Source organism: Silurus aristotelis (assembly GCF_946808225.1).
Source record: "Silurus aristotelis genome assembly, chromosome: 25".
NCBI lineage: Eukaryota > Metazoa > Chordata > Actinopteri > Siluriformes > Siluridae > Silurus > Silurus aristotelis.
Genome location: NC_139598.1, coordinates 6,717,407 through 6,729,770, shown reverse-complemented (window position 1 = coordinate 6,729,770; position 12,364 = coordinate 6,717,407). Strand labels below are relative to the sequence as shown.

Below are 12,364 nucleotides of genomic sequence, written 5' to 3'. Positions count from 1 at the left end.
TCTCCGCATGAAACTGCGCTAACTCTATTCTTTCCTGGTGGTTTTATTTCTGTCGGCACAACAGTGTTGATGTTTTTCCATCTCACTTCACCCCGTGAATATACACTTTAAACTGCATGCTGTTCTTCGGTAATTTTAATCATGTAGACATGGGCTTTAAAAATAATTTTAATCTCAAGAACCCATTTAAGACAAAAATCTGAATGGGCAAAAGTAATGCACTTGTTCATCGTTTCTATACTAACAACTCATTTTACAGGGAATAAGGAGTGTATGGTGTATTAGTAAAGCTAAAAAATAATAATAATAATGTGTTAGAGATCTGTGACAGTCACTGTTTTTTCCCAAACCCTCCAGAACAGACATATTTCTCCTTTCGGGTTTTTGTGTAAAATAGCAAGATCCATTGTTTGTCTTATTAACCGTCTTGGGATGTTTTTGGGACCCTGGAGAAGTTTTGACATACCCTGATTTTTGTGCTTTTTTCAGTTGCTTATAAACATATAAAAACTTTTTTCGGCTTCTCCCATTAGGGGTCGCCACAGCGGACCATCTGCATGTTTGATTTGATTATGTATATGATCACACTTTTAAGAAAGCAACATGTATGCATGGTTACATTTTTGTCACTGAAATAAGGCAATAAAACACATACAGAACAGTCTCCTGCATGTTTCAGTATACCTGTCAATGAGTAAAAGTATGATGTCCTGTACAATAAAAAGATTTAAATTTAGCACACCCTGTCAAGCTAATTATTTCTGACCTTTGCACTACCAACACCATTATTGGATTCGTGTTGACGGCTGTTTGTTCATGTTGAAATTATATTGGTCCTACTAACTTCTTTCTTGTAACTTTGATCTATAATCAATATGATGACCTCACAAAGCCACTGTAAGAAAATAAAACACTACTGGACCCCCAAAATGTACTTTACAAACCCACCAGCGACTCCAGACTCCATATTTGAACCATGCGTTTAGGCAGGTACACTACTACTGTATACATAAGTCAAATTATTAATATCCTGCATCAATATGACATCAGTAAAGGCAAAAGTACTCCTTTTACATTTCTATTTAAGTAAATGTACAAAAATCCTACACAATAAAGTTTTCAATTGTTATGGACACACTGTGAAAGACACAAACTTTAAAAAGAACCATGTGATTAAACTTGGGGTCTCAATACACAAACTTTTTTTATGTACAATAATCCCCGATTTACCGCAGACGGTTTATTTTATTGTTGTGGAACGTAACCACCGCAATAAACGGGGGATTACTGTACTTTGATAGCATGTTTTCTGTAACGTAGTAAAGTAAAACCCTACTCATCACATGTACTTTACAGCACAGTGACATTCAATCTTCACATATCCCAGCAATGTTAGGAAGCTGGGGTCAGAGCACAGGGTCCGCCATGTTGCAGCACCCCTAGAGGACAGAGGGTTAAGGGCCTTGCTCAAGCACCCCTAAGGTAGCAGCTTGGCTATACCTGGGCTTGAAACCCTAACCTTCCGAACAGTAACCCAGAGCGTTAACCACTTAGCTACCACTCACCCAACCATGTACAGATAACTGAAGAAAACATGCATAAGTACAGTAATAAAGTAAAAAAACTTTGCACCACTGGGCTTAGGACAGACTGTGACTTCAATAAAAATAATACTATAGCTGGAATCCACTGTAAAATTCAGCTGCTATTGAGATTATGAAACTTAAAATGCTGCGTAAAGTGATTAAAGATGGAAGGAAAGAAACCTAAGAAAGAAAAGCTTTGGCGCCGAGGAAAAAAAAATAGAAAAAAGAGGCACAAAACATGTGGTAGCTGATTGATGCTGTTGAGCGTTTGATCTTTTTCCTAAACTGTTCCTTTAATTCATTGCCACGCAGATGCAAGGGTTTAATCACGGAGGAAACGCGTTTACTATATTATTACAGACGCCGTGCCGTCCCAGTAGGGCTTATAATACCAAAGTCTTTGCTCTTTGGCTTATAAAAGTTCTGAAAATGGACAAGAAAAAAGGAATTGCTAAATATATGTGTGAGTGTGTGTGCGTGTGTGTGTGTGTGTGTGTGTGTGTGTGTGTGTGTGTGTGTGCTCTACTTCATTGCTGTAATTGTGCTCTTGGTTGGTGGGTGTCTGATGAAGATTAGCTGCTGTAGGAAAGCACTAACAATCTCAACAATAGCATCTGATGCCAAACATGTTTTACTGAAGGCTAACTGCCATAAATTAGCTTGTGTTGCCTTTAACAGCACATTCATTGACATTTCATTTATGAAGTGTTAATAACATCTTGTTTACAGATGTTAAGGGTAAAATCTTACTCTATGTGATGTGCGTTGTGTGGTAGAGAGAGAGAGAAAAAGAGAGAGAGCAAGTGAGAGAGAGAAAAAGAGAGAGAGCATAGCTTAACATTGATTCTTTTTCAAAAGCAAACATTTTTTGTCCCTCTTTGTCTATGCAGTACAGAATCACTGTTTTCATTTATATTGTAGATCATTATATAGGCACGATAATGAGAGAAATATAATAATGATAATGAGAAAGAGAGAGAGACAAAGAGAGAGAAGAGAGATACTGAAAGATAGTGGGCATATGTAGTGGAGAATATATATATATAGAGAGAGAGAGAGAGAGAGAGAGAGAGAGAGAGAGAGAGAGAGAGAGAGAGAGAGAGAGAGAGCAAAGAGGCATTGAATGACAGAATCTGTAGTGAAAAAGATGGAAAATTAGAGACAGTGTGAGAGAGATATAAGAGAGAGACAAAGAGAAAGAGAAAAAGAAAGTGTATATTTTTACTGAAAATACTTTATTATGTATTAGTAATAGGTTAATAGCATTTTCACACTTCTTCTTCTTCTTCTTCCGGCTTCTCCCATTAGGGGTCGCCACAGCGGATCATCTGTCTCCATACCCCTCTGTCCCCTACATCTGCCTGTTTCAACCCAACTACCTGCATGTCACCACATCCATAAACCTCCTCTGTGGTCTTCCTCTTTTTCTCCTTCCTGGTGGCTCCATCCTCAGCATTCTTCTACCGATATACCCCATGTTCCTCCTCTGCACATGTCTAAACTATCGCAATCTCGCCTCCCTCACCTTGTCTCCAAAACATCCTACATGCGCTGTCCCTCTAATAAACTCATTTCTAATCCTGTCCATCCTCGTCACTCCCAACGAAAACCTCAACATCTTCAGCTCTGCTACCTCCAGCTCCACCTCCTGTCTTTTACTCAATGCCACTGTCTCTAAACTGTACAACATCGCAGGTCTCACCACAGTTCTATAAACTTTCCCTTTCACTCTTGCAGATACACTTTTATCACAGATCACTCCTGCCACTCTTCTTCACCCACTCCACCCTGCCTGCACTCTTTTCTTCACTTCTCTAACACAGTCTCAATTACTTTGGACTGTTGACCCCAGGTACCTGAACTCCTCCACCTTCTCCACCTCTTCTCCCTGCAACTGCACCACTCCACTACCCTCCCTCTCATTCACACACGTGTCTTACTCCTACTGACTTTCATTTCTCTTCTCTCCAGAGCATACCTCCTCTCACCTGCTCCCGATTCTCACCACAAATAAAAATATTATCCGCAAACATCATAGTCAATGGAGACTCCTGTCTGACCTATTCAGTCAACCTGTCCCTCACCACTGCAAACAGGAAAGGGCTCAGAGCCGAACCTTGATGCAGTCCAACCTCCACCTTGAACCAGTCTGTCATTCCTACTGCCCACTTCACTGCTTTCACACTGTCCTCATACATGTCCTGCACCACATAGCATTTCTACACTGCAGAGGTCTGATTTTTTTTTTTTTAATTCAGACCTCTATGATGATAATAAATTAATAATTATAATAATAATATTAGTAATACTATTACTACTAATAATAATAAAGTTATTTTTTCCATATCACTTTTTCCTATCATTCTTAATTATGGTTGGCCAAAAGACTGATTAATTTTCAGCAGCACACAGACAGTATCTCTGGAAATCACAGTTATACATTAATGCACTTATGCATTCTAATGCATTTATACGATAGAATTTTCAGAGAACGGATGTTAATGTAGCATTTATGGAATAAATCTCCAATTTCAGTGCTATTTACCGGTCAGAGATAAAGGTGTAACTTTGTTTTTCCACACTTTTGAATACACTTTTGAATTGTTTTTCCACACTTTAGAATACAAAAAAGCATCGAAGCATCATTTAGTTCATTTAGTACTCTAAACTACACACTGAGCACTACGTTTTACCACGGACCATTATTACTGACGCACCACCCGCTAAACTCTGGAGCTCTCTGGAGAGGTAACACAGAACACGCTGCAGAATGAAAAATGGAGGAGCGGGAAGAAAACAGCGAGGTGCGAGGAGAAGATTCAGGACACAGAAAGTTTGGGATCATTTCAAACTAAAACACCGTACAGTGCGTTTTTAAATGCAGTGTTTAGGTTTTATTATTATTAATACATTATATATTATTATTTTATGTTTATGGACTCTTGTTCTTACCTTTCTTAAGTTACTTTTCTGTCGGCTAATTTTTGCGTCTTACAAAATATTCAAGATTTTCGTTTGTCATAACACACACATATATATATATATATATATATATATATATATATATATATATGTATATATATATATATATATATATGTATATATATATATATATATATATATATATATATATATATATATATATATATATATATATATATATATATATATATATATATATATATATATATATATATATTCAGAATACAACTTGCAGTGAAATGAAAACCCGATTGACCGCTCAGAAATTGTGCATTAATTAAGCGGTCAATAAGTTTAAAACTTATATGAATATGCGAAAACTAAAAAGTAAGAGAAGATATGAGAAAATATATTATAAACCAATAAGGTGGTATTAAAAAAGTGGCCACAAAGCCTTCCAAGAAGACTGTAAAGGCTTATAATATGCCAAAACTGTAGAGAGTCTGAAACATGCTTTTTATTTCAGAAGTATAGAAGTATATTTTCTAGAGTAATAGAAGAAATATCATATCTATCATAAATGTAACTCTAAAAACTTTCTAAAGTTGTAATTATTTCTAGAAAACCTACACATTACAACCATTTCCTATACAGGTTGTCTGGTTGCCTGATGGGGGTTACCAAGGGAATGGTACTAGCTGTGGTACTATAAATCAATGGAAAATCAATGGTGGGGGGAGCGAACGAACGAGTGAAAGAGAATGACATTCACTTCAACACATCATGCTGTCTTCACAAGAGCCGGCAAAAAAACCCCATGAAGCATCTACCCTACAGCCAGTGCACACACACTCCATCACAGAGAGAGAGAGGCCGACAGCAGGGAGATAAGATCAGTATAAGAGAGGAGAATATATATAACCGTCTACCAGAAGGATGAATGAGGGCTTACCGTCAGTGGAGCATCCGGTGGAGCCATCGCTGGAGCAGTACCGCATCTCAATCCTCTGCCTCCCGACCTCGAGCATGTTTGATTCAGCCACTCGCGCCCTACACGTGTAGCGAAATCGCTGCTCGTAATGGCCCCCATTATCCGAGATGTTCACAGGGGTCCAAGGTGTCCATGGTGTTGTTTTCTTCAGATCAGGACAGGGAAGAGTATTACATGACTGGTATTCCTGCAAAAGAAATAGAAATCAGTCAGTGGCCTTGCCTTTATTTTTTTTAAACTAAATTTTTGTAGAAAAATCAGCAATTCACATGTTACTCTTTAGAATCATAATATAATAATAATTATTTGTAATTAAGTTCTGGGTAGAATTTTTTTTCGTTCAAAAATGTTCGTGTAACTACATTACCCTCAATGCTGTTTAACTACATGCTGATACTAGTGCTGATGTACAGCAGCTTTAGTCTGTTTGCCTTCTCATACACTATATAGGCAAACATTTGTGTACACCTGACTATATATGTTCGAACATCCCATTTGCCATTATAACCTCTTTTCCGAAGATGTTCCAGGATGTTCCAGTGTGGCTGAGCAGATTAGAGCTCTTTATTATTGTAAAGGGTGTAAGGCGAGGAGGCCTGGGGTGAAGTCAAAGCTCTATAGCAGGTCACTTAAAATCTTCTACTTCAACCCATGTTAACCAAATCTTCATAGATTCACTTTGTGCACAGAGGCATTGCCATGCTGGAACATATTTGGGTCTTCTAGTTTGAGTTAAGGGAAAATGGAATGCTACTACAATCAAACACTTCCCAAACAAATGTGTGCCTCTAGTTTTCTACACAGTTTTCTGCGGAAAAATGAACTCATATGGCTGGAAAAGTAAGATGGCCAAATACTTTTGTCTATATAGTGGATTTAACAACTCCAACGTTCTATCTCATAACCAGCTGAGCCAAGAATCTGCTGTAAATTGTATGTAACTAACCCTGAATTGTGGAACTTCTAACAATGAATTCTAAAACTTAATTCTCCATATTTTCTTCATTAAATGTCACTGTATCCGAGCTAAAACGATCCTCCGAAGACACGAGTGTGGTAAATAACCTTTAACTTGTCACAGGACTGAAGAATTAATAGGACCAACGTACAAATTAACACTAGAATCAGCACACATTTCAGTCTGAATCAAATATACAGTATTTAACGTTTCTATGTAATATTTTTTTTTAAACTGCACCAGTTGAAATATCATGCTTGCTGTATGAAGCCAATTACTTAAGCAGTCTTACTTTATAGCACCTGAAAGAATACAAAGACTTAAAGCTACCAAGCAACAAATAAAGGGAAAAACATTTACCAATACCTTTAAAAGCTAACTTTTGAAACCAAACAAACTAATGCAAATTAGCTCACTATTTAAATGGTTAGATGATTAATTGTATTACAGTGGTTACAGTGCATGCGCATGCGCATTAATGAGAGCTGTGAAATGTATTAGCCTTAATTTAAGTCTCCTGTAACATCAAAGCAAATTACAGGCGAATGGCTCAAAGTAGACAATTCCCGATCCATATACTTTTTTATTGAAGTTGAATTCAGTATGGCGCATAAACAGATATATTATAGCTAGCAAAATAGCCAAACCTTGCATCTGTTGTGATTTTAAAGATCTTATAAGCCACTCATGGTGCTGCAAGCTAGCTAGCTTTATGCCAGTCATTATTGGCTTTTAAGTTGCTAATGCAATATTTATGCTAATGTAGCATTACATGTGAACAGTCATTAAAAATAATATTAATAATAATAATAATAATAATAATAATAATAATAATAATAATAATATCATCTATCTATCTATCTATCTATCTATCTATCTATCTATCTATCTATCTATCTATCTGTCTGTCTGTCTGTCTGTCTGTCTGTCTGTCTGTCTGTCTGTCTGTCTGTCTCTCTGTCTGTCTGTCTGTCTGGCTGGCTGTCTGGCTGGCTGGCTGGCTGGCTGGCTGGCTGGCTGTTTGGCCAAATCAAACACATGTTTTCAAAGTGACTTTAAACAGGTAAAAAAAGTAAATGGCCTTGCACCATCCATTTTTTTTCAAAACACACAAATCCATTATCCATAAAGATTTGCTGACTACAGTGCATTTTCTGTCACATTCTTATAAAATGCTTAAAAAAAAACAAAGCAATGAGCAAAGTCCATTTTGCGTCCATTTATTTATTTCTGCTGCGTAGGCCCTGAGTGGCTGCCAGCCCTTGCCACAAAAAAAAAAAAGTCATCTGTGTTCATCCATCAAGCTGTCAAAAGGCGTATGTTGTCCTTTTCTCAAAAAAAACGGAAGAGGATGAGAAGCTCAAGGTTAAAGGCCCTGCACAAATCTATGTTGAATTACAGTTAAGGAGAAATTCTACCCCCGCCCATGTTTGTAAGCCTTCTATCACTGTAATCATCAATGGCCTTAAAGGAAAATTATATTTCAGCCAATAACCATATTTTTCTCTTCATGCTAGGCTGCAATTACACTACACTTTCATTCTATAGACTTCCATTCATACAGTAAGCATGAGAATGCTAGAGAACAGAAATGAAACGCAGGGCAAAGAAGTTTTGCATTTTACTGTTTTCCAAAGTGCAAGTTTGGTGAACCTACATTACATGATTTTAAGAAAATCGGGGGAAAAAAACCCGAGAACCCACAAGAACCCATGAGAGAAATAAACAGAAATTTCTTGAAAAATGGTGAAAATGTTTACGTTTTTGGGATTTTCCATCAACGTCTATTTTTGCTTCAATATATAATATTCACTATCAACCAATAACAGACTAGCACTAATAGGACAAATTCTACTATGTAATAACAAATACAATTATTAAACAAAACAACAACAAAAAAAACATAAAGAAGAACAAAGAAACATGTACACAATCAAGTATGCAGACGCTGGGTCTAACTGACCAAAGTATTATTGTGCGTGTGAAGATGTTGGATAATGGGAAGTGTTGATTCACAGCTTGAAAGCCAAAAGTGTTTACACGTGGACTTGGCCAATAATTAGAGCCTTTTAATCAAAACCACATGGTGTGTCTGTAAAATGAACAAACTCTAACTGGGCCACAAGCTGTTCATCTTTTTTTGCAATGATGAATGCTCAACAAGGCATCACTAACATGCTAGCATTTTCAAATCAGCGCCTTAGAAAAGATTCATTGATGATCTCTTATTAGGGACAATCATGACAATAAAACACAAACAAACGTGGTTCCTCGTTTAGTGATAATTTGCATGTTGTAATGCTAAAATTTTCACCTTCACTAAGACATGTCATATGGTTGCTATATTTAGTTTAAGTATTAAAAGCAACTTTATGTACACTTTTGCAGATTTGATATCAGTACTGAACATTTATGTAACATATTAGACCAAAATTCCGGCAACGTGATAGTCGGCTAACAGAGACTGTTGTCGAGATGACTACATTTCAAAGTAGTCAAACTAGCCTATGAGAAACTATGCTGTACTCAAAGTCATTGAGATCTCCTTTTTTCCTCATGCTGAAGCTCTTGATCTGTAACTGTAGGCTGGATTATTACACAAATAAGCATGTCTATATGTGCTTTTACTGAAATGACCAGGGAGTCTAGTGTACATGTTGATCTTGTTTTACATTGGATATTTTTGTAGTATTTTCTAGATTGATTTCATAGAATTGTCCCCACTGTGGGATGAATAAAAGTATATCTTATCTTATTCATAGATTTATAATTAGTTTTACTGATTTACTGACATTGCTCTATATATATATATATATATATATATATATATATATATATATATATATATATTGCTATATGCTTTATAGTAAAATTATTGTTTTATACAAATCTTTTTCTTCTTCCCATGTCACTACACATACATCATATTAAGAGCCATTTTATATTGTGGCATGTACAAAACTTTCAACTGTCAACTTTCAAACAGTTCAAACTTTTCTGATTATTTCTAATAAATTTTCTGCCTATGCCTTTAAAAAAAACATGTGTATACATAAGAAACAAAGAAACTAGGAGTAACTAAAGTGTCATTTTCCATGCATTGCTCTAACAGCTCTATTTCAGTATATGCAGAGTACATTATGCTGCTGTAGAAGACTAAATTGGATTTAATTAGGAAATTGCCCCCTCTAATAATCCCCAACTGGGCCAATCATGCACACTACAAAGCGTGCACTGAGCTGCTGATCCTCACTGAACTGATTTCACACCATCTGCGCTGTGTGTGAGGATCATAATGTGAGACATCAGGCGAATCTGATGCACAACAAGGGAATCAAATTCGGTGCACTGACCGTAATGATGCTCAAAAAGGCAAGTTGGCCATATTCTCCAATCCTTCAATATATTTTTCTAACTACGGGTAAAAGAAAATCTATCGCTTTCATTATAGCTCTCTTTCTTTCTCTCATTCTTTACGCTTTTCTCTAATCCTTTCTTAAAATCCTCTATCTCCATATCTCCAATCCTTGTTAATCCCTTCCATTCCGTGATTATATAGAATATGACAGTACAGCCATATTCTCTTGTCCTAATCAATATCCTTGAACTTATTTGCACCTGTCTTGAATCTGGATTTCAGTCTTGTTGGTGTCTCTGGATTGCCAGATATTTGCATGAAATATCCAAATATACTTATTTATCTACTAACAAAAACCATTTTGGACAGGTTCCTAAAATCAAGCCTAAGAAGCAGATGCCTTTAAACTGTTTAATACATCAGTGAGTTTGTAGCTGCAGCAAATACCATGGGCTGCAGTTTATCCAGTGCAGCCATATGTGCAAATATGTATGTTTATTGTACATTGAAATTTTATCATTATTTTTGGGTTAATAACAGTTCTGACACTAAACCAACAATAGAACTCTATCAGAATTGTAGAGAATATGTCATTAATGTGTCCGGAGAGGGTCAAGTTAATTTTTTCCACCACAGGAGCATCAGTAAGAAAAAAAAAAATGTCCACCACAAAAGTGGCAGTAAGATTTCTACCACAAGAGAGTAAGTACATTTTACACCACGGGAAAGTCAGTACGTTTTTTTTAACCAAAAGAAATCCAATAATTTTATTTCAGTAGATTTTCTGTCATAGAAGGGCCAGTATGCTTTCAACTACAGGAAAGCAGTATTTTTATTTTTATTTTATTTTATTTTTTTAACCACAGGACAGTCTGTTGGTTTTCTCTCATAAGACAGTCAAGTTTGTTTTCCACCAAGTGAGAGTCAATAACATTTCTGTCATAGGAGATTAATAATATATATCTCAATTGGCCAATTAACATGGTATAAAAGAATTTAAACAATCTGATCTACACTGTTCTAGAAAAGTAATCATGTTACAGAACATGGTGTTATAACTCTCCATTAGTTTTTGAATGTCCTCTACCTTTAATAGCACACCTCATTGTGATAAATTATTTTCTTACTATGCTATATAATCTCTTTTTATTTAAAATCAAATCATTAGTCATTATTAAACCTTCATTCTTATGTAGTTCCATGAAATGAACTCTCCAACTCTCCATTTTCTCTATCTCTTGATTTTCTACCTTAATTCCCAATAAATGTTAACTATGTGAGAAAAGTGCTGTTGCTCGGTAGGCTAAAATAGTTTTTCTATTTCGTTTTTTCGATAAATCCTGTAAGAAAGGATTTCCTTTCCTTCTCATGTACTTTATTATTTATTTTGCAAGGATCCCCTCACTTGTACTTTTTAGAAACTCACAGGGATGCTTACATGCTTCTACAAGCATACACACAGATCAAAAAGTGCCCCAGTTCACCAATAAAATATAAAATCGCATAACCCCATCCATCACCTCAGGGACCTAGAGGAATGTATCTGTTATTGCTGAATTCCTCGAGAGACCAGCCAACTCACTGTGAGCTCGCGAGACAAATAAGCTCAATTACCAACTGGCAAGTACACACTGAAGCCCACACAACACGACACACCCTTTTCTATGACAGCCACAAGAGCTTACATCACACAGGGATGTGTATGATAGTCCCTGATGTGAATATCTTTCATTTTTTTTCTCAGTTTCATTCAGCCAAAACAAAACAATGTGCAAACCAACATACTGTAAGGCAAGTGCATCCTCTAAGCCACTACCAGTGGCTGATCACACACACACCACCTCACACCCATTTTTCATTCTCCAGCCATCTGGAAAAAGCTACGAAGCATTCAGGACCCCACAGCCACCTTGTGTAACAGTTTCTTTCCACAAGCAATTAGACCCATTAATACAAAGGGACTAACATCTCCCCAAACATGCATACACACACACACACACACACACACACACACACACACACACACACACACACACACACACACACACACACACACACACACTAATATGAACAAATTCAATAAAAACTATTTGCACATATAATCATTTTTTGCTTCTCTTGCATTCATTTATGATTCATGTAGCACCTTGGTCCTGGGAAAGTTTCTATTATTTCACTGTGTTTTATACGGCTGGAATGACAAGAAAAGCCTATTTGACTTAACTTGACTTGAAAATAATATCATTTATAATGGTTCCTAATTTCCTTTTGTGCTTTCTCAAAATAAAGTTTCATTCTCAGTTTAAGTCTCTCTTATATTGCAGTACATCATGACACTAAACACTATAATAAAAATTATACAGGAAATACAGTACCCTGTTTTTTCTTATAAAAAATGGCAGTCAACTCTAATCAACTAATAATAGCCTGTATTTAATTCCACTGTAGTTTAATCTAATCTAAATCTAAATTAATCCACTGTAATAGTTTCTAGTCTATGAAAATGTAATCAAATCCACTGCAATCCCATCCTCTGTAATCAAATCTAG

At 36.2% G+C, this 12,364-nt stretch overlaps 1 protein-coding gene across 2 annotated transcripts in view; it reads right to left on the bottom strand.

Moving 5' to 3' along the window:
* The window catches only part of sema5a (sema domain, seven thrombospondin repeats (type 1 and type 1-like), transmembrane domain (TM) and short cytoplasmic domain, (semaphorin) 5A), a 232,001-nt gene that overhangs the window by 48,864 nt on the left and 170,773 nt on the right, over window positions 1–12,364 (bottom strand). For both annotated transcript variants that reach the window (XM_083530259.1, XM_083530260.1), the window contains exon 17: window positions 5,461–5,686. In XM_083530259.1, the coding sequence (XP_083386385.1) occupies window positions 5,461–5,686 (226 nt within the window). The remainder of the gene's footprint in view (window positions 1–5,460; window positions 5,687–12,364) is intronic.